The following is a 24,892-nucleotide window of genomic DNA, read 5'->3' on the forward strand; positions in this document are numbered from 1 at the left end:
GTTCGGGGTTCATTACACGCTCTGCTGGGCCTCGCTGCCGAGTAAGGTGGCGAGGCGTGGGTGTATACGTATGTTCGATAAACACATACAGCAATAATCATAAAGAGACCCACCCCACCATGTACTTTGCTGCAGTGCAGTTCTGGTGGGACCAGTTTTGGCTTTGGTGACCTCTGATCGTTGTCTTTACTGTTATCCACCTGTTGTTTCACTGGTTCTTGACATGGGGTGCATCGAAATCTGTAAAAACAAAATACATCATTACGTTTACTGAACATAGATCCTAACTGTGTGTTTTTGAGGAAAACTCCCCCCCCCCCCCCCCCAAAGCATTTGTTTTTACTCATCAAATGTACTTAGGTCTGCATATTAACTGCTAGTTATTGTGACAATTGACTCGCCATAGCTAATTGTCAGTGATTTGCATTACAGAAGAGAACACTGACAAACAAAGTAAGCTGTATTTGTTTTTGTGTTTAACATCAGTGTGCTGCTTGTGCAACAGCGGTTGCCAGCTATATTTGGAGGGATATTTGCATTCTGATCACAGCCTGTGTAAACCCTCTGAGACCTCGTTAAAGCATGTACACACACACACACACTCTGACAGACACACACACACACATTGACAGACATACACACACACACACACACACACACACAGAAACACACACACTACCTCCACAGTTCAACCTCTCATTCACCTGTTTCTATCCACCAATCCTTCTCCCCATGCTTCCCCTCCCCCTCCCTCCCCCTGCTTCCTCCCTCCCTTCCTCCCTTCCTCCCTCCCTCCCTCCCCTCAGTCGTGTCTCTCCTCTCCTTCTTCAACTGCCTCTTCCACTCTCCGCAGGGATGTGCCTGCTGCTAGTAGCCCTCTCCTCCTCCTCCTCCTCCTCCTCCTCTCAGGCCGTCTGGTCTGTGACCGTGACCGGCAGCAGCATTGGTGTGGACCTGCCGGATGGAACACAGAGCCCTGGACAGGCTGTGAGACAGATGGACAGACAGAGTGACAACTGGCTGTGAAGGTAGGATCCCCCTCTCTTTACCTGAGGCAGTCAGAACACGGCACACCTACATTCCGCCACACAGCACCAGACAACACAGGAACTGACCATAGAAGGGAATAGATGGCCACATCTGTCTTTCCTCTGTCACTGTTTATAGAATGGACTGTTACTAGGTTGTTAAGTAAGTACATGTGTCTTGTCTGGTGTCTTTGTTGCTGATGCACTTTAACAATGTACAAAAGTAAAAAGTAAAAAAACAGAATCCAATGGCAAAGTTCTATGTTCTGTCTGTTGTGGAAGCACTTCTGCAAAGACACTCAGGTATGCCTGTCAGTGCAGGAAATAGTTTGGTCTGTCTCATTTTATAGCAACAGGCAGTTTTTATGTGTTATCGTCACCCTATTCTGTTTTACTAACAAGTGCCTCATAACATTGTTCAGTTTACACCGCAGCCAACTTATTGTTCTGGAGTGTGTCATGTCTATATCAGAAGCCAGTGGAAATCCATGGGGTCAGTTTTGAAGTTGCAGAATGTGAACTGCAGCACAACAAACAGAATTGGGTTTCTTCAGTCACAGGTTCGGGTGTAACTTTCCCTTTGTCTCTCAGTTATCTAACACCCTTCGGGAACCACTGCACTGCAGCGCTGTCACGAGTTGCAAGGCTGAAACCCGAACGCCTGCATCACCGGCAAACACAGAAACGTGGTCGTTTCCTCTCGGTTCTGAAACCATGATACGTACAGAGTGGCAGAGCCACTGTCCTTCTGCCCCCCCCCCTCTCTCTCCCGAGGCTGTTGTTTCAGGTGTAGCGTCCCACTATGAATAATTGAGAGGGTCCAGTGGAGCAGAGGGACTAAAGATAGAGTTCACTTTGGCTCCATGGACACCCAACCCACCCCCCCACCCCCCCACCCCCCCACCCCCCCACCCCCCCACCCCCCGCAGATCCTCTGCCTTAGTTCATCCGGATCTGAGCCCCCTTAAGACAACCATTGAAAATAGAGCCTTAATCAGGAACATGCACTGGCCTATGAACCCCCCAGGGTTGCCTCCGCCAGCCCTGCGGAGCGACGGCCCCCCGGCCACCCCGGGCCCCCTGTCTCTGCGTTCCCAGGGAGCTTACTTCAGAGGCCCCCGCTGCTCCAGCGAAGCAGCCCTGATGGAGTCTGTCTGTCAGCAGAGCCATCCAGAACGTTCCATCCTGGGAGTTACTCGTACGTACGTGGGCCCGACAGGCAGGACAAACGGCTGCCGCGGTCGTACGGCGTCGGAGTTTCAAACACGTATCAGGAATTCCCTCTTCCCTCTGTGAAGTGGATGGGAAAATCCGGGAGCCAGAGAGCCAGACAGCCGTGTTTTTTCCCTCCCCCTGTGTTTGTGCTGTGTCTCTGGGACACATGGTTCTGAGGGAGACCCTGAGGTCCAGGGGAGGTGGGGCTGAGGGCTGTGGGAGGGTGACTCCCAGTATAGCGAACAGAAGCCTGACTTTAATGTGAGGCCCCCCCCGCTCCTCACGGCCTGCATGAGAACGGCCCTGGACTGCTGACCGCAGCCTTCAAGAGGATCTAGTTGAAAGAGAAAGACTGAGGGTGTTGTTGTCTTTCTCATAACTGTCAACTCTCCCACTGCTCGCTGGTGGGGTTGAGGAGGGGGTGGCGGTGGAGGTGGAGGAGGTGATGGTGGGGGTTGTGGAGGGTGTGGTAGGGGTTGTGGAGGGGGTAGTAGTGGGAGGGTTGTGGAGGGGGTGGAGGTGGAGGGGGTGGAGGTGGGAGGGTGACGGGGTTGAAGAGAGAGGGGTGTTCTCAGAGAATCGCTCTCTCCCTATGAAAACCAGGACTTCCCATCTCCGCAAGTGTGCTTTTTACACAACGCAGGCTGACACACCAGAGTTTCAGCCGTTCATCCCAGCATCTGTTTGCTTTCCAGCGGAGATATTACATCAGAACGACAGGGTGGGATTAAAGCTCTTACAAGTACTCATGCTCCACCTCAAGCGAGACGCTGGTCTTGAGCGGCCTGTTTGATTGATGGTCTTCTGCAGCCTTGGTGCTGCGCAGGCTGAAAGTGAAGAGTTTGTTACAGGTCATCACTGAAGATTATTGGGGCGGTCAAGAGGTAAAACGGCTGTTGTTGGAAAGACAGATTTCTTGTCAGGACGGGGCAGGTGTTTGGGAATGATGACCTGTTTGTGTTGGTCTTAATGTTATCTGCTGGCTACAAATTGCGGAAAGAAATTAAAAGAGAGTCTGCCTTATCGTCTTCTGTTCTGGAGGTTTCCCATGCAGTCACAAGGATGGTAGAGCCGGGACATACAGTAATTGCAGCATTACATTTACATTTAGTCATAAATGTAATAAGTAATAAGTAATAAGTCTGGAGTTTCTGGACGGTCTCAACTTGATGGCCCTCACACCCCATTCAAGATTTGGTCTGATTGGTCGGTCTTGTGTATAAAGGGAATTGTAATGCATTGTTCTGTGGATTCTTCATCTCCTGAGACCTTCTACCTCAGTTCTCCCTTGTCCTACTGTCCTACTCCTTGCTCACCTCTTGCTTTCTCTCTGATTTACAATGATCATGGTAGAGTAGGTAAGATTTATATATTGCCATATTGTAGCATGTTTGCCTTGTAATTGATTTCATTCATTTGCAATGTTATTAAATGCGTATTTCATGTAACCGTACTTTGACCATTCTTGCTCTGATTTAACCCATAGAGTCAAATACCTGGAATTCTATTTGTATTGGCATTATTTGGTTCATGCTAATACACTGTTCAGTTTCCCATCTTCCTTTAAACCATAGGGGAATTCGTTTTGGTTGTTTGGCCCCCTAAACCCCTGAGGCAAGTAGGGTGAAGTGCCTTGCCCAAGGACACAACGTCATTTTTGCACGGCCGGGAATCGAACTGGCAACCTTCAGATTACTAGCCCGATTCCCTAACCGCTCAGCCACCTGACTCCCGAGCATGATAAAGCTGAATTCAATATAGTATTTTTTTTTACTCAACCACCTTTCCCATACATCAAAAAACGGGACATATCAAAAATCAATTGTAATTTTTTCTTGTAAAACAACAAAAGAATAACAACACTGATCTCCACTTTGACCACATAGTGAGATACAGGAACTTCATCATGTATTGGCAGTGAAGCACTTGTACTTTGTATCCTTGTCTTTAGGAAACAAAACATGTCATGACTGTGAGCTTATATGTGAACCTGACACTACTTTAAATGAATTTGATTCAATGTGCCAACAATCTGATTAAATGATTGAAAGCAGCAAATCTGCTTTTAAAGCGGTATGCTCCTGCTACCAAGCTATGCGTCCGATATGGACAACCAACGTTCCGACAGAGTTCAATTGGAAATTCAGCAACAAGAGAGGTGATTGGTTATTATCATGATGAACAGAAAGCACTTCTTCACTGGCAGGTCGAGCATTGAGTGTTTGGCACAATCCGCCCCGTAGCCAGGCCAGAAGGCTTTGTTTTGGAGACTTTTACAGGCTACAGCTCATCACACATTACAGCAGGCCTGTAAGCAAGATGAGGGCAATTGAGGGCAGGGCGAAAGGATGACTTTAACCTAGTTCGCGATTCGCATTTAACTCCAGTTAGAGCAATCTCCCCTGTCGAGGGGGAATCATCCTGCTGGCGTTGATCGTTGATCAAACACAGAGATGGTGATTTTATGCAGGATCCACGTCGGTGTCAGCAGCTAAAACATGTGAGCCATAAAGACTACAGCAAACAAGTATACCCTGCTTGGATGAGTAGACTAAATTAGGGATAGACAGAGAAGAGACAGAGAGAGAAAAACAGGAAAGGAGAGAAGAGAGAGAGACAGAGAGGGAGAGAGAGAGAGAGAAGAGAGAGGGAGAGGGAGAGAGAGAGAGAAGAGAGAGAGACAGAGAGGGAGAGAGAGAGAGAGAGAGAGAGAGAGAGAGAGAGAGAGAGAGAGAGAGAGAGAGAGAGAGAGAGAGAGAGAGAGAGAGAGAGAGGGAAGTGGGGGAAGGGGCAGTACTGATGGGGTCATCTTTGTCCATCTGCTGTTGTGGTCATCCTACACTAATTGACTGAGTCCAATCTCCATGGTGCCAGGCGCCTTTACTAACACAGCTTCTCTTCAAACCCCCTCCTCAGTCTTCATGGCCTGTTAACTGACAGTCCCTTTCCACGGCAACGCTGACATGAATTAGGGTACGGCTGACATGAGCACACTCTAAAAGGGAAGATTCTCATCGACAGACGAAGACTTAACACCTATGTATGTTTAAAGGTTAAGCTCCTGGATTCTCATGACCACACAATGTTTCGTTTTCCAAACGTGTTCATATTTATCTCCAGGTGAAGCTGGAGGTCATGATTGATTGGCCGAATGTGACGGTGGTCAGCCACCCAGAGCACAGCCTGAAGCCTGAGGAGATCCAGAGGTCCAAATGTGTCCTGGGCTTCTTCCCTGTGGTCTACTACAGCGCCCTCCTCTGTGTCGGAGTACCAGGTACAGAGCTCACCGGCAGACGATGCCTTTGAACAACATGAGGAGTTTATAAATAGGAAGGGAGAGTGAGGATTCTTTCTTACTCCACGCAGATGTTTAAAAGCCATGGATGAGTCCGTTCAATTAAGCGATAGGCAATTTCACTGGATAATCCGTCATTCTTTATCTTGGTTGATGGTTTACGCTGTGCAAATGACCACGTTTTGCACTCTCCATTTACCGCTTCCTGATTGGGTTCCGTCACCATGACGGTCTGTCACTTCCTCTCCCTCCCGTTCACTCCCTGGTTGACAATGTTCCAGACCACGTGTTCCAGACAGGGAGGGCAACACTTCAGCAGTCACAGTGAAGGAGGGTGTCTTTCTGTTCATACGTTGTTGTTGCAGGACTGTGGTGGCTGATATTGATCCAGCAGTAGCCTGGATGAGACAGGAAGGGAGCGAGGGAGGGAGGGGTTCACTCACTGCGAAGCTACGTAATGACCTCTGGGATGCACCAAGGCCACAGTGGAGTAATTTCCCCCAGGGGGGATTGATGTAGCGAGGTGAGGGGAGGGGGTGGTACTGGATCTGAGACAGACTGGGATTGTGAGGGGAGGATGGCTTCTCGTTGATGAGCTGTCTAGTGAACAGAGGTAACATTGATTGCTTTAAGACAACATGGGAGTCAGGTGGCTGAGCGGTGAGGGAGTCGGACTAGTAATCCGAAGGTTGCCAGTTCGATTCCCGGTCATGCCAACTGACGTTGTGTCCTTGGGCAAGGCACTTCACCCTACTTGCCTCAGGGGGAATGTCCCTGTACTTACTGTAAGTCGCTCTGGATAAGAGCGTCTACTAAATGTAAAATGTAAATGTAACATGAGACATACTGTACACAAGACATACTGTACTGGAAGCATCTGAAATCAATGCACTGTGTTTTTCTTCTACTGAAAATACTGCCACAAACATGCTGTAGAAATATCTGCCTAGCCGAAGAGCTAAACAGGATCTGGTCATGTATGGTGTTGCATGAGTTAAACAAGGAGCTTAGGCCTCTCTTTTCACTTTCTCTCCTCCTCCTCTCGTTCCCTCTCTGTCAGTAAACATCCTGACGGCGGTGGCCTTGTCCAGGCTTGCAGCCCGCACCCAGAAGGCTTTGTACGTGTACCTGCTAGCGCTGACGGCCTCTGACATCCTGTCCCAGCTCTTCATCATCTTCGTGGGTTTCCTGTTGGAGACGGCCGTGTTCCACCGCGAAGTCCCCGCTCTCCTGCTCCACTCCGTCAGCGCCCTGGAGTTCGCCGCCAACCACGCCTCCATCTGGGCCGCCGTGCCTCTCACGGTCGACCGCTACGTGGCGCTGTGCCACCCCCTCCTCCACCGCCAGATCAGCTACCCGGAGCGGGCGCGCAGGATCATCGCCGCCGTCTTCCTGTTGGCGCTGGCGTCGGGCGTGCCGTTCTTCTGGTGGTCGGACATGTGGCGGGTCAGTCGCCCGCCCACGGCGCTGGACACCGCCCTGATCTGGACGCACGTGACCATCATCTACTTCCTGCCTTGCGGCACCTTCCTGGTTCTGAACTCGCTCATCATCCGCCGGCTGCGAGCTCGCCAGAGGCAGCCGTGCTGCCAGGAGGAGTGCGGCCCCCGCGCCGCCCCGGCGAGGCGTCTGGGGAAGACCACGGCCATGCTGCTGGCCATCACCTCCGTGTTCTCGGTCCTGTGGGCTCCCAGGACGGCGGTGGTCATCTACCACCGCTACGTCTCCTCCGTCTACAGGGACTGGCGCGTCCACCTGGCATACGACCTGTCCAACATGCTGGCCATGCTCAACACCGCCGTCAACTTCTTCCTCTACTGCTTCGTCTCCAAGCCCTTTCGTGCCGCCGTGCGGGACGTCCTGCTGCTGAGGGGCGGGGCGCTGCACCCCCGACGCACCCTCCCCCACCAGCGGGCCCCCGCCCATGCCTCCACCTCCTCGCTGTCAAGCGGGACCAAGCGCCCCCAGCAAGACTCCACCCCCCTACCGCCAGGAGCATGCAAGGACAGCCAGACCATGTGACCCCCTCCCTCCTCTGTATGTCTAACTGGCCCCACTCCCACGGCCCTGAAGCACTTACGCCCTCTGAGCCACCCTGTGCATTCCAGGCCTGTCCTCAGACAGCACGCCAATCATCCTCTGAGCATTCTCCAAGGGCCAAACTGTTTTTTTTACAGATGTTATTTATCATGTTATTCTTCACGGAAATTAACAAACGTGACACAGTATTTATTATTGACACTGTCAGTGGATCACAAAATGAGTGCTCTTTTTCGCCCAAGCATGGTACATGATATCTTTGGGGGGGGACACTTTAGGTTTGGTGTGCAGCCAGTGAGCTACAGTGTGCTGGGTAGCCTGGTAGCATGGTAATGAAAGACAGCCAGAATTCATTACAATGTGAGTCGACTCTAAACATGTTAAATATTCAAAATGCAACCCAATTTGTATTTTTTTATCAAACGTTGGTGAAGACAGGATTCTGGAAAGTTAGAAGCTGCAGATTGTGGATCTCCATGGATCTTTCTGGAAGAGCTGCAACACTCCTCTGTGGAGCAAACAGTCCACCTGCCCAAATCACTGTACGTCAGGCTTGCTGAGCACAACTAATGGAGCAGAGAAATAAGCCCTTCACCGCTACAGCAAACTCCGAATAGCAAACCACAGCTGTTAACGCTTGTGTTTATTTTTCATGAAATGCAACTCGATGGGGCCTTAAATGAAGGTTTGCTGTCTAAGCACAGGGAGTGAAGCCCACGCTATTCAAACACTCTCTACCCCCCTCCTCCCCTGTGGGGTTAGTCCAGCTAAACAAACCAAACAGCAGACTGATGGTCGGCACAAACACACGTGTCGGCCAGTACATTTCCATCCTGAGCGGTACGGCTACTTTAGCAAGCAAACGTAGCACAAAAGTCATGCAAATCGTTTCTGAACGAATGTGTGAGATCTTGACTTTGGCTTGCTACATAGTGACTGCATTTGTTTAGCAATATTGGGAACAGCGATCTGCTCTTAAATTGAGTTTTAATTAAAAAGCCGAGTGCGGAGGCCCCTTCCTGTCACAGCTTTGATCGTTTATTGATCGTGTTGCTCATCAATGCCTACCGAGGAAAAGGCCTTTAGAGAAGGTCATATCTTAATTGAAATGCATGCTTTCATTTCAATTTTACTAGTTTATCCATCAGAATGAATACTTGTTGATATGATTATTTTTTTCCTCACAGATCATGTGGATGATTTTGGGAAAAAGTTTTTAAAAGATTAGTGAAAAAAGATAGTGTATTCTGTATATTTTTTACAACCGCATACAATCATAACCACATCACAGAATAGTCTTAGCAATGTTTTGAATCTTGAATGTGAAAGCCTGTCATAATCAGTAAGTGATATGATTGTGTGAAACTAGACCTCTTTCAAAAGGCAGCTTACTGTACGTCTTCACTGATTCCATGATTGTGACTCAGCGAGTCTAAAACGTGATGTTTTAACAGAGCTCACTGTAAAGGCTGCTATACAGTAACGGTAGTGTACACAACTGTGGTCCAATCTATGTTTAAGCTGACTTTAACCCATCACTGATCAAGCCTAGTCTTTCAAAGCTCATCTCCATTGATGTTTCCTTGTAGTCTCAGCACAGCCCCTTAAATCCAATGCCAGCTCAGTGAGACATAGGACAGGTCACCAGCTCAGTGAGACATAGGACAGGTCACCAGCTCAGTGAGACATAGGACAGGTCACCAGCTCAGTGAGACATGGGACAGGTCACCAGCTCAGTGAGACATGGGACAGGTCACCAGCTCAGTGAGACATGGGACAGGTCACCAGCTCAGTGAGACATAAGACAGGTCACCAGCTCAGTGAGACATGGGACAGGTCACCAGCTCAGTGAGACATGGGACAGGTCACCAGCTCAGTGAGACATAGGACAGGTCACCAGCTCAGTGAGACATGGGACAGGTCACCAGCTCAGTGAGACATAGGACAGGTCACCAGCTCAGTGAGACATGGGACAGGTCACCAGCTCAGTGAGACATGGGACAGGTCACCAGCTCAGTGAGACATGGGACAGGTCACCAACTTAGTGAGACATAGGACAGGTCACCAGCTCAGTGAGACATGGGACAGGTCACCAGCTCAGTGAGACATAGGACAGGTCACCATCTCAGTGAGACATGGGACAGGTCACCAGCTCAGTGAGACATGAGACAGGTCACCAGCTCAGTGAGACATAGGACAGGTCACCAGCTCAGTGAGACATGGGACAGGTCACCAGCTCAGTGAGACATGGGACAGGTCACCAGCTCAGTGAGACATAGGACAGGTCACCAGCTCAGTGAGACATGGGACAGGTCACCAGCTCAGTGAGACATAGGACAGGTCACCAGCTCAGTGAGACATGGGACAGCTCAGTGAGACATAGGACAGGTCAGTGAGACATGGGACAGGTCACCAGCTCAGTGAGACATAGGACAGGTCACCAGCTCAGTGAGACATGGGACAGGTCACCAGCTCAGTGAGACATGGGACAGGTCACCAGCTCAGTGAGACATGGGACAGGTCACCAGCTCTACTGACACGTTCTTATGAGACACTAATGGACTGCTGTGTGTTCTGATGCCTCGGATCCCAGTCACCTCTCAGCCTCTACCGCATGTCATCCTCTCAGCCTCTACCGCATGTCATCCTCTCAGCCTCTACCGCATGACCCCCTCTCCGCCTCTACCGCATGTCATCCTCTCAGCCTCTACCGCATGTCATCCTAATCAGCCTCTACCGCGTGTCATCCTTGTGGACTCACTGGGTTCTTAGAGTCACACTGTGTCCATCCTACCCCCCCCTGCATAGATACAGATGTTTCTTTGAAGGCGCTTCCCGTCGCCACATAAACAGATGGTGGGGGGGGGGGGGGCCTGCGATGGCAGCCACCCTGTGGAACGTATGCAGTCGGGGGGCGAAGAAGTCGAAGGGATCACAGAGGAAACAGTTTAGACCTGGATGGGGAAGCATGATGTCAGGGCAGGCTCTGATTCCATCTGAGGGGAGCCGTGCTGAGGCAGCCGCAGGGATCATCACGGCATCATGGAGCAGAGTGGAAGGGTGAGGTCTTTGGGAGGAAGGGGGTGGGGGGGTGGGGACTGAAACAGGGGGAGGGAAAGAGGGGGAGGGAGAGAGGGGGAGGGAGAGAGGGGGAGGGAGAGAGAGGGAGAGAGGGGGAGGGAGGGAGAGAGAGAGAGGGGAGGGAGAGAGGGGGAGGGAGAGAGAGGGAGAGAGGGAGGGAGGGAGAGAGAGAGAGGGGAGGGAGGAAGGGAGGGAGGGAGAGGGAGACATTGGGTTTGTCTCTCTCTCTAATCCCCTGATTGTCACCTGGATGGTGCTCTGGCTTAGATACCTGTTCATTTGTTGTCACCTAACTCCACCCCTCCTACCCACTTCCTACCCACTTCCTCCCCCATCCTCTAACTCACAATGAGAACCATAAAAGTGGAGATGAAACCTTCAAAGGTCTTTTGTTTGGATGTGCTTGCTATACTTTAGACTAGAGCATGTAAAAAAAAAAATCTAAATTCCTCCTGTCTGACGCACTTGCTTGAATTAGCCACTCTTAAAAAGAATACCCCATCCTTAAAACCAAAACCTGAAATCTCTTTTGCTACTTCTTTTGTTTTGCCTTGTGAAGTGAAGTTACGAGTGTTGTACTTGTCCTGCTTGCTCGGTTAGTTTCATTCAATACATTTTATGCAATATTATGATCTTGTGTAAAGAAAAAGGACATGTTGCCATTGCCTGTAGTTGTGTGGCTTCATGATAAATGTTTACATTACTTAGGTTCCAATTACCCCTTTCCTCCACAGCACAATTGTAATGCACACAATGGTACTGTCTTTGAGCACTGATACTGAGTTGTACTTTCATATGAAAATAAAATAAATGTCCAACCGGATGTGAGGTCCTTTTATTTACCCTCCTGCCAGCACAGAACACTCAGCTGAATATCGTTCTGCATGACCCACATCCAGTAAAGCATTCTACCTTTTACAGTTACTGCTGCCAATATTCTCTTCTCTATCTGGGGTTGCTACTTTGTCTCTGAAAGACTGCCGCAGCAATGAGCCCGGGTATGGTTTTGTGTGAATATACAGTGTATTGTTTGGTTATATTATCCATAGGAAACTAATATTATTTATCTGTTAACATTAACGACTAGCAAGTTGACAGATAATTGAGTACGTTTTTACTGTGTGAGTTGGATATAGGCCTACCTTATCTTGTAATTGTCGATGTAGCTCGAAACGTAGGCCTACAATTTGAAACCCTCTCACCCCCTCACACCCTCACCCCCTCACCCCTCTCACGCCTCACCCCCTCACCCTCTCACGCCCTCACCCCCTCACCCCTCTCACCCCCTCACCATTTAGTTACACAGCATTTTCTACATACCAACAATGTTGTTACTATACCTGTTGCTACATGGTGGTTAATGTAAACCTTCATGTAAAGTGTTGCTATGTAAATAGATGGTAGTGTATGTAACCTTCATGTACAGTGTTGCTATGTAGATGCATGGTAGTTAGATGAGAAGGGGAAGTGGATGGTGGGAGAGAGAGAGAGAGAGAGAGAGAGAAAGAGAGAGAGAGAGAGAGAGAGAGAGAGAGAGAGAGAGAGAGAGAGAGAGAGAGAGAGAGAGAGAGAGAGAGAGAGAGAGAGAGAGAGAGAGAGAGAGAGAGAGAGAGAGGAAAAACTAAAAGGAAAAACAAAAACAAAAAAACACCTGAATAAAGACTGCATGCCTTTCCTGTATGTCTGCTTTACATCGTTTGCTTACGTCGGCCATGCAAGTGATGTTGCAAATGAGGTAGAGACTGTTTCGAGGTTTTTTTGCACGCTCCTGTGCTGAGGGGCAGAGCCTGTGTCCTGTGCTGCTCCTCTAGAGTCAGAGTTAGGCCTGACCTCAGAGGGGGAGCATGTGGGGGTCAACAAACCTGCTCATTTAGAGAAACACTTTGTTCCTTTACCAGACACTTTTATCCATAGAGACGTACACAGGGAGGATTTGAACCTGCGATCTCTGGATCCCCACTCAGGGGAGTCCCTGTTCAGGGAATTGGCAGGGGACGGGGTGTGTGTGGATGGAGGGAGAGAAGAGAGAAGAGAGACTGGCCCTGTCAGAACAACTATTTCGTTTATTTTTAGATGAATGCCCTTTTCATACAAAAGGTTGTTGTCTCCAGGTGTGTTGAGGGTGTTCCCCTGCATGAGTGTGTGTGTGCGTTGGGGTGGTCCTGTACCTGAGGTACAGACCAATCGTACTGCATCCTCCTCCTTCCTGCCCTGAACCACCTGCACAACCACCTTCCTGTATGTCTGCTTTGCATTGTTTGCTTACGTCGGCCATGCAAGTGATGTTGCAAATGAGGTAGAGACTGTTTACAGGTTGTTTAGCACGCTCCTGTGCTGAGGGGCCCTGTGTGACTGAAGGGATCTGTTATAACCACAGATAACGAGGAAATCCTCTTTGGTCTCACATGAAATGTTCCTAACCAGGAAGGTCAGTGATTTGCCTACCACCTCAGCCCAGTTGGTAAACAACAGTCTGAGCCCTGAGGCATAAACGTCAGGGATATGACCTGGTGTAGGGTCAGAGGTACAGGTGACCAGGGTGGTGATACAGGTCAGGAGATATGACCTGGTTCTATGAAGACTGAGATCCATGGATCCCAACTGAATGTCTCTCCCCAGCCCCCAGCTGGAGTGCTGCCCAGGGTGTCTGAGGGCGTGACCCTGGCAGGTGAAGGACTGATCCAGCAGAGCCTGTGTCCTGTGCTGCTCCTCTAGAGTCAGAGTTAGGCCTGACCTCAGAGGGGGAGCATGTGGGGTCAATAAAGAGAGGTACACAGGGAGGATTTGAACCTGCGATCTCTGGATCCCCACTCAGGGGAGTCCCTGTTCAGGGCACTGGCAGGGGACGGGGTGTGTGTGGATGGAGGGAGAGAAGAGAGAAGAGAGACTGACCCTGTCAGTTATTTCCTTAACTATTTCCTTGAACATTTTTAGATGACCTTTTCATAAATACGTTTGTTGTCTGCAGGTGTGTTTAGGGTGTTCCCCTGCATGAATGACAAGTACTGTCCCAGATACTTTGGACATGACAGCATGTTTTACATGGTTCTTCAGGAAATAGATTGAAGGAAACAAAAACAGCATGAGTGAAAGTCAGCCGTCTCAGTCTGCTGTGAACACCACAACTCTCACGTCCCTCTCTCTCCTCAGGTAAGGTGCATTTACCTTCCCCTATTATCACCTGTGCATTCCTCACATATCTGCTCCTTTATCATAGTAGAACACCAAGATGTAGAATTTACAGTACAGGGAAGATTTATTTTGTGGGACCAGAATTTTATAAATACATTCACACTTAAAATAGTAATTAAATTATTCCTAAATTTGTGTCAGTTGAGTGATACAGTATTGGACAAAACAATCAAATATATGTAAATTTGAATTTCCTTAATCATTTCGTTCACTTAGTTCATTTAGTGACGAGATAGAGAGACAGGAAATGTAGTGAGAGAGAGAGGGGGGACATGCAGCAGAGGGCTGGATTCAAACCCAGGCAGCTGGGTGAGGCCTTAGCCTACATGGTGCTCACACTTGTTGAGTCACTGGGGTTCCTCACAAAACTACTAAATATTTATGTTGTTGTTTTGTGTATGTGTATCTATGTGTCTGTTTATCTCTGTGTGTATGTATGTGTACCTCTGCGAATGTGTGTTTATGTATGTGTGAATGTGTATCTCTTTGTGGATGTGTGTATCTGTGTGTGTGTGTGTGTTTGTGTCTCTATGCATCTATGCGTCTGTATGTGTGCGTGTGTAGATCAGAGCCATGCAGTGCAGAGTCTCATCTGTTGCCCTGCTCCTTGGTAAGAGTCTTTCAAGTCATCAGTCTAGTCAACACACTTCCTACAACCTTCCAGCCTCTCCAGCTCAGGACAAACTCAGTAATGAGATGATTATGTGTTTGCAGAGTTCTGGGTGCTCTCTGCTTGTGCACTCCATCAGTTTCATCTGGTCACAACTTCTCTGAGTTGGCCTGCTGCCCAGAGCTACTGTAGAGAGCACTATGTTGACCTGGCGACCGTAGACAGCATGGAGGACCTGCAGGGTCTGATAGACAAGGTGAAACACATTGGACAGGTGTATTTGTGGATAGGACTGACTATAGACAGGAGTGTCAGCAGCTGGAAGTGGTCTCTTTCAGGCAGTCAGTTCTACAGAGAAGGAGAGACGGAGTACAGGAACTGGGCGCAGCCAATCACAGGCCAGCCCTGCGCTGCACTGGTCAGCAAAGAAGCAGGAGTATGGAGAGACTATGCATGTACAAATACTTACTCTTTTGTCTGTTCTCACAGTGGTGAGTTAGTATTTTCTATTCCTAACAACACATCTTTCAGTTATTAGATGCATGTTTGCTTGCCATGGCCTTCTCGAGGAAATAACTGATGCAGAAAAACACTTTTGTTTTAAAGGTGGAGGGTTGATATTTTTTCATGAGAAAATATGTTGGTAAAATATTTAAAAACATGACTGAATAATATTGACGATGGATACTCTTAGGTAATGATCCTGGCAAGCCAAAGTACATCCTGGTTCTAGAACGAAGAACTTGGAGACACGCTCAGATCTACTGCAGACAGAGTTACACAGACCTGGCCAGCATCAGGAACCAGGCTGAAAATATCGAGATACAGCAACTTGTTCTGGGAGAGAATTCATCAGCCATCGTCTGGATCGGTCTGTTCAAAGACGACTGGAAGTGGTCAGACCAGTCTACCTCCTCCTTCAGACACTGGTACAATGACTATCCATATTATCACTCCGACTATGACTGTGCCTTAACACATCCATCTTGGTCATCATATCCACGGGATCCATGGCAGTGGATTTCTTACCCTTGTTCTTATTTCTCGTATTTTATTTGCCACAATGGTGAGTGAGACTTGGCAGCTGCCAGTGTGGTTTGAACGTGTCAGTGGTGTATTCTAGGTGATGAGCAGGCCTATACTAACAAGGGTTTCCTGTATGTCCTCTATTAAAGAGCAGTGATACATGGTGGGGGACTTGGCAGAGTGACAGTGTGCCCTCTACTTCAGACCACACCACTGAAATGGGGGTTTCACTACAGCATGAAAGCTTGCAGGGTAGGAGATCACATGTAGTTAATAAACCTGCTCACCAGATGGGATGGAATAGTAAATTATTACACAACAACCCACTTGATCAAATTAAAAATATATCAAATGAATTGTGTTTCTGCAGAAAAGTATTATAAGGAGCATTGACTCATGTAGAAGGAATCTTGTCAACCCTGCGTTACATGTCACTGTATTTAATAGTCTAATCCTGCATAATGTACTGTAATGTCCAACTGTGTTATAACGGCTACTTCCTCATTCTCACCCCAGGGAGCATCACAAACACGACCATACTGAGCACTCTTGGTACAACAACAGGAAGTGTTATATCTATATTCTATATATTTTATACTTGAGAAACTGTGATGTACCACTTCATTATAAAGTATACCTCCTCATTCTTACCTTCCCTCACTTAGGGAGCACCACTAAGACTCCTACTAAGGTGAAGCTGGTGGTGAGAGTGGAACTGGTTCCTAATTCACCTTCAGACTTAGAGGATCCTGCCATGTTGGACTCCATCTTGCAGCAAGTGAGTGTCTCTCTGTGTGAGGGAAGGCAGTCCTCTGACTGTACATGATGTGTAGTCAAAGTCTCAGTCATAACAGACAACCAGCAGTTACACCCTAGAACAATGTAAGGATTGTTATTGCAGTAAGAATACCCTTTACAGATGTAGCTGACAGTGACAGGTTGGTGAAACACACCTACTGATCCAGTTCAGTGTTTTACAATACATCCCATAATGTGGTGTAACCATGACAGTGTGACTGTGCCCCCAGATGAAGGCAGCTGGGAGGATCCCAGAGCACAGCACGCTGAGATGGAAGAAGCAGAAGGATGGGAAGGTTTTCCACAAGAAGGAGGAGGAGGAGGAGGGAGGAAGAGGAGACACGTGTCATTAACAAGTCACAGCTACTAAATGTTGTTAACTGTCTCTTGTATCTCTGACAGTGTCGATGATGTCAATTACATTTCTGTAACTGGCACATGACGTCCTTATCACTGCATACAGTTTATTTGTTCTTATTAATCAGGTGGTGGGGTAACATGAAACTAGAGAGGGTACAATTTCTGGGGAAATTGTAGGGTGTGCTTGCTTGCGTCGGTTGCACAGGGGTCCGTTTTAGAATGACATTTTTACAACTGATATTTCTGTATATGTTATATAAAAATGCATACTTATTATTTATAAAGATTACATATATTCAAAAGCATATTTTTTTTGCTGCTCATTTACAACTGAAAATACGAGTGAAGTGTAGAATGAAATAGATGTCTTCTCATTTCCCCTGCAAGAGGCAGCCTCATCGTTGAATCAAAACTAATACATTTGGCAGACCGGTGTAAAAATTGACCTAATCTCTATGATTTAAACGTCATTTTAAGTTTTTCCCTTCTCATGATATTTTCAGGCATTTAGCCTACTCATTGCATTCATTCATTAATAAAGAACCCCCTTTGAAGATTATTCTACGACGTTACCCGGCAGTAGAAGATGGAATCGCGATTCAAACAGTACCATCTGCTAACTGAAAATATGCCCCCAAAACGTAAATAAGCTTGACATTTATTTAGTGGAAAATCGCTCATTTATAAAAAGCTCACTGGTAGCGATCATTGTCAGTAACAACGCAAAATGCGATATAGCCCTGTGTGGAGAAGCTGCCCCGGTAAATTGTACTACTACGGTACAGTACTAGACTACTGCTGTGTTCGTCTTGGTACTGTAGCGATTGCGTTGGTTGAATTGGATTTAACGTTCAGTTGTACGGTTTAAGCTGAAATTAATTATTTTCATGAACAGATTGACAACGTTTAGGCTGTGGCAATGAAGTTCAGGTTAGTAGTTAGATAGACTTTTGATTTAAGTAAGGGGAGTGCCGAACATGTTCTGTCACCGTTTGACTTCCTACCAGTACAGCTGTGTAGATGTTTTTGTAGTGTCTCGCGTAGGCTACAGCGTTGCAGTGATACACTAGATTGAAACCACAGGTAATGATAATTTCACTCACAAATCGTTTACTTGTAATCTAATGTCATAATAAATCCTACAACGAAAATGTATATGTGAGGAATGTTTATTTTAACGATTGAAAACAGATAACGCTACATCATAGACCACTGTAGTATGTGTTGCCCGGGCAACACAGGCTAATGTCATGATGCTAATACTTCAGTGAAATAGTAGACTACTGTTTCCGAAAGTAGATGTACTTCCTTAATAATATCAGCTTATACTGTACATTACACATCACAATTGTGTGTCATTTCACAAAGTAAAATTAGTAAATAGTTATCACCCTGGCCTCTTTGCTTGTGGCGTTTCTGCAGCTGCCTTGCAGTAAAGCTATAGTTAGCCTAGCTATCCCCCAAGTTAACAGATGCGAAACGAATGTTCTGCCAAAGGTAGTCACGCGTGTTTTCGTGACGTTAGTGACGTAGTGACGTTAGTAACGTCAGTGACTGTGGCTAGCAAATTAGCCACCGTTAGCTTCACTTTTCGCCACAAAAACTTAACTTCAGCCTAAACCATGCAACGGAACGTAAATTCCAATACAAGCAACTCAATCGCTACCTAGACGAAACTTTTGACACCTACGTTGTCTATGTAGGCCAAATATTGACTGAGTTTTAGGGGGGCGAAAATAAACAATAAACTAGAAAAGGCTGTTCCTGCGAAACAGCAGTGAGAATGCTGAAAACCTGAATGGGGATAGCTGACCATGCTAAAAAAGCTGAAAATAGTGAAAATTTAGTAGAAAGTTATAAGCTGAAGCTTCAAAGCAACCGAAAGGTATTTTTGAAAGGGGCTGGAGCAGCATTCCAACAATGATTTGAAAGGATTTACCATTACTTTTAAAGGGAGAATAATTTGCACAAAAACCTTAATATTTTAAAAAGTATAAAAGTGAGAAATGAGAAAATACCCGCAAGCTGAAATGAATTTCAAAAATGTGTGAGTCACACAAAAGAGGCAGTGTGGAAGCTGAACTGCATCATCTTAACAAAGCTAAGAGCTAAAATAGCCTACAATGTGGGAGAAGCTGAAAGCTGAACTGTTAAACAGAAGAAGAAGTAGGCTAGCTAGTCGTAACAAGAATATTATCGTTTTAACAGATTAAATTATAGTTGGGATAGTAATAGCAGTAGCAGATGTAGCCTACCATTGAGTGCGTTTACTCGGCTTTCTTAGTAGGATTCAATGTGTTGATGGAATGAAACATACAGCAGTAGGGCCGATACAGGAAGACACGGCGACACTTTGTTGCAGAAGGATGATGGTGCAAGTTTTGTCCGTGGAGCATACAACGATTAATAAAAAAGAATCATGTAGACGCGTTTATTGAGTAATCGCATAACTAATTACACATGTAAACGGAGTAATCGTATTATTGGTATAAACCGACAATTGCTAGTAATCGTGTTTCTCATGGTCAAGTAAATGTACCAATCACCTGTGTGAGAGACTGAGTGGTGCGTGTCTGTCGTTACGGTGATGGTGCAGCTATGATTGCTAACGCGGTGAGGGCACAGAATAAGAGAAATGTAGCTAGAATCCACACCTCAAACAAGATAACCTAGACGCAAAACTGTACGTCCAATCCAAAATCTAATGATATTTTCCGAGACCCAAGACTCTGCCGAAACCAGAGATATTCTTTATATGTATGTGTAGTCAGAAATACGACTCTACCTGCAGTTTCAAAAACGTGTTCCTTCTGCTTTCCTGGTGCGTGTTTGTTTGGTTGCCACGGCGATGGAGCAGCTATGATTGCTAACGCGCTGAGGGCAGAGAATAAGAGAAATGTAGCTAGAATCCACACCTCAAACAAGATAACCTAGACGCAAAACTGTACGTCCAATCCAAAATATAAGGATATTTTCCGAGACCCAAGACTCTGCCGAAACCAGAGATATTCTTTATATGTCTGTGCAGTCAGAAATACGACTCTACCTGCAGTTTCAAAAACGTGTTCCTTTTGCTTTCCTGGTGCTTGTTTGTTTGGTTGCCACGGTGATGGCGCAGCTGTGATAGCTAACGAGCTAGGCAGAGAGAAAAACGAACATTTACCTAGCATCCACACCTCAAACAAGTTGACCTAGACGCAAAACTATACGTCCAATCCAAAATGTAAGGATATTTTCCGAGACCCAAGACTCTGCCGAAACCAGAGATGTCCTTTATATGTCTGTGCGGTCAGAAATACGACTCTATCGGCAGTTTCAAAATCTTGTTCCTTCTTGCTTTCTCTGACTGATTTTACTCACCTCTCCATTGAAGTTAGTGAGAGAATTTGAAAGGCTGCTCTCGCTTCAAGGCTCATAGCTGAAAATCTGTAAATGTGAGCTCTTTTGTAGTTACATTGGCTGAAAGAGGACAATTTTTCCTAGATTTTAAGGTATAACTTGTTTCTGTAAGTTAAACTATATGAACGTTAGAGGAATTTGTTTGACAAATTAGTTGAATATCAGAAAAAGAGCAGCAAGCAGTGTGCCACTCTGCTTGCTGCTTGTTCATAAAAATCAAGAAGGAGCAAACATTTTAATGTATTTCAAACTGTCATAATTCAAAATTGGCTGAACATTTGAAAAAGCTGAATCATTTGGGAATAGCTGAATGTCTTGTGAACATTTTAAAGGTTGAATGGTGTCTCTAGCTGAAAGTATGCTGAAGTAGTTACGTTTGAAAGAGGAGGAAGCTTTTTAATGATTTGAAAAGATTTACCATTACTTTTAATGGGAGAATAATTTGCACAAAAACCTTAATGTCTTAAAAAGTATAAAAGTGAGAAATACCAAAAGTCATAGCCATCATCTCCTGAAGGAGCTGAACGTTTTGATACAAAAGTTGTAGGAATCGGTTAAAGTATGCAGAACGAGTTAAAGGCCAAAAAACGGCGGAAGAACTAAGAAGTTGATATAACTAGAAAAGGCTGTTCCTGCGAAACAGCAGTGAGAATGCTGAAAACCTGAATGGGGATAACTGACCATGCTAAAAAAGCTGAAAATAGTGAAAATTTTGTAGAAAGTTATAAGCTGAAGCTTCAAAGCGCCCGAAAAGGTATTTTTGAAAGGGGCAGGAGCTGGACGAAGGCATAAAACTACAGAAAAGAGAAGAACAATGCAAAAAGAGAAATAATTCAAAGAATTTGAAAATTTAGTAGAAAGTCATTTGCTCAGGTTTCAAAAGGTCTGAAAAGTATTTTAGAGAGGACCTGGAGCTAACTGATTAAAATGCTGCAGCAAAAAAAGTTGAACTATTGTGGGTAGTAAATAAGATCATGTTACATCTAACCAGCGGATCATCTTGCAAGTGTGTCAAAGTGGTATTTTTACAGACTGTATTAACACCGTAGGCGTGAATAATGCATGCATCGTGATTGTCGTCCATCTGTAGCCGAAGCTAAGCTAGAGAGAGGATGCAATGGAACATTTCCTACATAAGCTACATCTACTGCTTCAAATTGAAAACGGAGACCATCTTTTGATTAAAGACAAGTTACTTAACCTCTGTTGTCAATATCGCCAATACAAAGTAAATACTCTTCAGTTACGAAGCATTTGTTTGTAGCTAGGTAACGAATATTATGTCTGGAAAAACGTAGCTAGCTATGTGACCTGGTTTCGCCGTATGATGACAGTCGTAGCGTCACTAGAATGGAGGATAGATTATGTACACTTTAAGCTCAATGTAGCTACATACCTTGTTTGGCCAATTTGGTCGATTGTGGAAAAAAGTAGCTAGCTTGATTATAAGATAGAATAACAGAAATGTAGCTAGAATCCACACCTCAAACAAGTTAACCTAGACGCAAAACTGTACGTCCAATACAATTTTTTTTTATATTTTCCGTGACCCAAGACTGCCGAAACCAGAGATATCCTTTATATGTCTGTGCGGTCAGAAATACAACTCTTGGCAGTTTCGAAAACCTGTGTACCCAACTCTGCTTTCATGGTGCGTGTCTGTTTGGTTGCCACGGTGATGGCGCAGCTGTGATAGCTAACGAGCTAGGCAGAGAGAAAAACGAACATTTACCTAGCATCCACACCTCAAACAAGTTGACCTAGACGCAAAACTACACGTCCAATCAATAAAATTAGGATATTTTCCGAGACCCAAGACTCTACCGAAACTAGAGATGTCCTTTATATGTCTGTGCGGTCAGAAATATGTCTCTACCGGCAGTTTCGAAATCGTCTTCCTTCTTGCTTTCTCTGACGGATTTTACCCACCTCTCCATTGAAGTTAGTGAGAGAACTTGAAAGGCTGCTCTCGCTTCAAGGCTCATAGCTGAACATCTGTAAATGTGAGCTCTTTAGTAGTTACATTGGCTGGAAGAGGACAGTTTTTCCTACATTTTAAGGTATAACTTGTTTCTGTAAGTTAAACTATATGAACGTTAGAGGAATTTGTTTGACAAATTAGTTGAATATCAGAAAAATCAAGAAGGAGCAAACATTTTAATGTATTTCAAACTGTCATAATTCAAAATTGGCTGAACATTTGAAAAAGCTGAATCATTTGGGAATAGCTGAATGTCTTGTGAACATTTTAAAGGTTGAATGGTGTCTCTAGCTGAAAGTATGCTGAAGTAGTTACGTTTGAAAGAGGAGGAAGCTTTTTAATGATTTGAAAGGATTTACCATAACTTTTAATGGGAGAATAATTTGCACAAAAACCTTAATGTCTTAAAAAGTATAAAAGTGAGAAATACCAAAAGTCATAGCCAACATCTCCTGAAGGAGCTGAACGTTTTGATACAAAAGTTGTAGGAATCGGTTAAAGTATGCAGAACGAGTTAAAGGCCAAAAAACGGCGGAAGAACTAAGAAGTTGAAAAACAATAGTGAGAATGCTGAACAGCATTCTCACAACTAGAAACGGCTGTTCCTGCGAAACAGCAGTGAGAATGCTGAAAACCTGAATGGGGATAGCTGACCATGCTAAAAAAGCTGAAAATAGTGAAAATTTAGTAGAAAGTTATAAGCTGAAGCTTCAAAGCAACCGAAAGGTATTTTTGAAAGGGGCTGGAGCAGCATTCCAACAATGATTTGAAAGGATTTACCATTACTTTTAAAGGGAGAATAATTTGCACAAAAACCTTTATATTTTAAAAAGTATAAAAGTGAGAAATGAGAAAATACCCGCAAGCTGAAATGAATTTCAAAAATGTGTGAGTGACACAAAAGAGGCAGTGTGGAAGCTGAACTGCATCATCTTAACAAAGCTAAGAGCTAAAATAGCCTACAATGTGGGAGAAGCTGAAAGCTGAACTGCTAAACAGAAGAAAAAGTAGGCTAGCTAGTCGTAACAAGAATATTATCGTTTTAACAGATTAAATTATAGTTGGGATAGTATTAGCAGTAGCAGATGTAGCCTATGCGTTTACTCGGCTTTCTTAGTTGGATTCAATGTGTTGATGGAATGAAACATACAGCAGTAGGGCCGATACAGGAAGACACGGCGACACTTTGTTGCAGAAGGATGATGGTGCAAGTTTTGTCCGTGGAGCATACAACGATTAATAAAAAAGAATCATGTAGACGCGTTTATCGAGTAATCGCATAACTAATTACACATGTAAACGGAGTAATCGTATTATTGGCATAAACCGACAATTGCTAGTAATCGTGTTTCTCATGGTCAAGTAAACGTACCAATCACCTGTGTGAGAGACTGAGTGGTGCGTGTCTGTTACAGTGATGGTGCAGCTATGATTGCTAACGCGCTGAGGGCAGAGAATAAGAGAAATGTAGCTAGAATCCACACCTCAAACAAGATAACCTAGACGCAAAACTGTACATCCAATCCAAAATATAAGGATATTTTCCGAGACCCAAGACTCTGCCGAAACCAGAGATATTCTTTATATGTCTGTGCAGTCAGAAATACGACTCTACCTGCAGTTTCAAAAACGTGTTCCTTTTGCTTTCCTGGTGCTTGTTTGTTTGGTTGCCACGGTGATGGCGCAGCTGTGATAGCTAACGAGCTAGGCAGAGAGAAAAACGAACATTTACCTAGCATCCACACCTCAAACAAGTTGACCTAGACGCAAAACTATACGTCCAATCCAAAATATAAGGATATTTTCCGAGACCCAAGACTCTGCCGAAACCAGTGATGTCCTTTATATGTCTGTGCGGTCAGAAATACGACTCTATCGGCAGTTTCAAAATCTTGTTCCTTCTTGCTTTCTCTGACTGATTTTACTCACCTCTCCATTGAAGTTAGTGAGAGAATTTGAAAGGCTGCTCTCGCTTCAAGGCTCATAGCTGAAAATCTGTAAATGTGAGCTCTTTAGTAGTTACATTGGCTGAAAGAGGACAATTTTTCCTACATTTTAAGGTATAACTTGTTTCTGTAAGTTAAACTATATGAACGTTAGAGGAATTTGTTTGACAAATTAGTTGAATATCAGAAAAAGAGCAGCAAGCACTCTGCTTGCTGCTCATTCATAAAAACAAGAAGGAGCAAACATTTTAATGTATTTCAAACTGTCATAATTCAAAATTGGCTGAACATTTGAAAAAGCTGAATCATTTGGGAATAGCTGAATGTCTTGTGAACATTTTAAAGGTTGAATGGTGTCTCTAGCTGAAAGTAAGCTGAAGTAGTTACGTTTGAAAGAGGAGGAAGCTTTTTAATGATTTGAAAGGATTTACCATTACTTTTAATGGGAGAATAATTTGCACAAAAACCTTAATGTCTTAAAAAGTATAAAAGTGAGAAATACCAAAAGTCATAGCCATCATCTCCTGAAGGAGCTGAACGTTTTGATACCTAAATTGTAGGAATCGGTGAAAGTATGCAGAACGAGTTAAAGGCCAAAAAACGGCGGAAGAACTAAGAAGTTGATATAATAATAATAACTAGAAAAGGCTGTTCCTGCGAAACAGCAGTGAGAATGCTGAAAACCTGAATAGGGATAGCTGACCATGCTAAAAAAGCTGAAAATAGTGAAAATTTAGTAGAAAGTTATAAGCTGAAGCTTCAAAGCAACCGAAAGGTATTTTTGAAAGGGGCTGGAGCAGCATTCCAACAATGATTTGAAAGGATTTACCATTACTTTTAAAGGGAGAATAATTTGCACAAAAACCTTGATATTTTAAAAAGTATAAAAGTGAGAAATGAGAAAATACCCGCAAGCTGAAA

General features: G+C 45.1%; 2 protein-coding genes across 5 annotated transcripts; both read left to right on the plus strand.

The window, feature by feature from the left end:
• The first annotated feature begins 912 nt into the window (after positions 1-912).
• Positions 913-9,031, plus strand: gpr142 (G protein-coupled receptor 142). The gene is made up of 3 exons (XM_062474282.1): positions 913-1,028; positions 5,364-5,517; positions 6,599-9,031. Exons 2-3 carry the CDS (start codon positions 5,379-5,381, stop codon positions 7,558-7,560), a joined length of 1,101 nt encoding a protein of 366 aa, XP_062330266.1. The 5' UTR covers positions 913-1,028; positions 5,364-5,378; the 3' UTR covers positions 7,561-9,031.
• Positions 9,032-13,711: 4,680 nt separating this feature from the next.
• On the plus strand, positions 13,712-17,782 carry LOC134030864 (C-type mannose receptor 2-like). 4 transcript variants are annotated; one of them, XM_062474250.1, is made up of 7 exons: positions 13,712-13,809; positions 14,416-14,461; positions 14,566-14,952; positions 15,156-15,527; positions 16,004-16,039; positions 16,153-16,265; positions 16,516-17,782. In XM_062474250.1, the coding sequence occupies exons 2-7, from the start codon at positions 14,425-14,427 to the stop codon at positions 16,636-16,638; spliced, it is 1,068 nt and encodes a 355-aa protein (XP_062330234.1). In that variant the 5' UTR covers positions 13,712-13,809; positions 14,416-14,424; the 3' UTR covers positions 16,639-17,782. The 4 variants fall into 4 exon arrangements, with proteins under 4 accessions (XP_062330234.1, XP_062330236.1, XP_062330235.1 ...); XM_062474252.1 differs by lacking the exon at positions 16,004-16,039; XM_062474251.1 differs by having other exon boundaries at positions 15,156-15,390; positions 16,004-16,265.
• The last annotated feature ends 7,110 nt before the right edge of the window (positions 17,783-24,892 follow it).

Source organism: Osmerus eperlanus, chromosome 12, assembly GCF_963692335.1.
Source record: "Osmerus eperlanus chromosome 12, fOsmEpe2.1, whole genome shotgun sequence".
Taxonomy (NCBI): domain Eukaryota; kingdom Metazoa; phylum Chordata; class Actinopteri; order Osmeriformes; family Osmeridae; genus Osmerus; species Osmerus eperlanus.

Bases quoted from the DNA above. Each gene is read 5' to 3' on its own strand.
- LOC134030864 (XM_062474250.1), top strand. From the start codon at position 14,425: ATGCAGTGCAGAGTCTCATCTGTTGCCCTGCTCCTTG. The intron at 14,462-14,565 runs GTAAGAGTCTTT...ATGTGTTTGCAG, and splicing joins ATCTGTTGCCCTGCTCCTTG to AGTTCTGGGTGCTCTCTGCT. The intron at 16,266-16,515 runs GTGAGTGTCTCT...CTGTGCCCCCAG, and splicing joins TGGACTCCATCTTGCAGCAA to ATGAAGGCAGCTGGGAGGAT.
- gpr142 (XM_062474282.1), top strand. From the start codon at position 5,379: ATGATTGATTGGCCGAATGTGACGGTGGTCAGCCACCCAGAGCACAGC. The intron at 5,518-6,598 runs GTACAGAGCTCA...CCTCTCTGTCAG, and splicing joins CCTCTGTGTCGGAGTACCAG to TAAACATCCTGACGGCGGTG.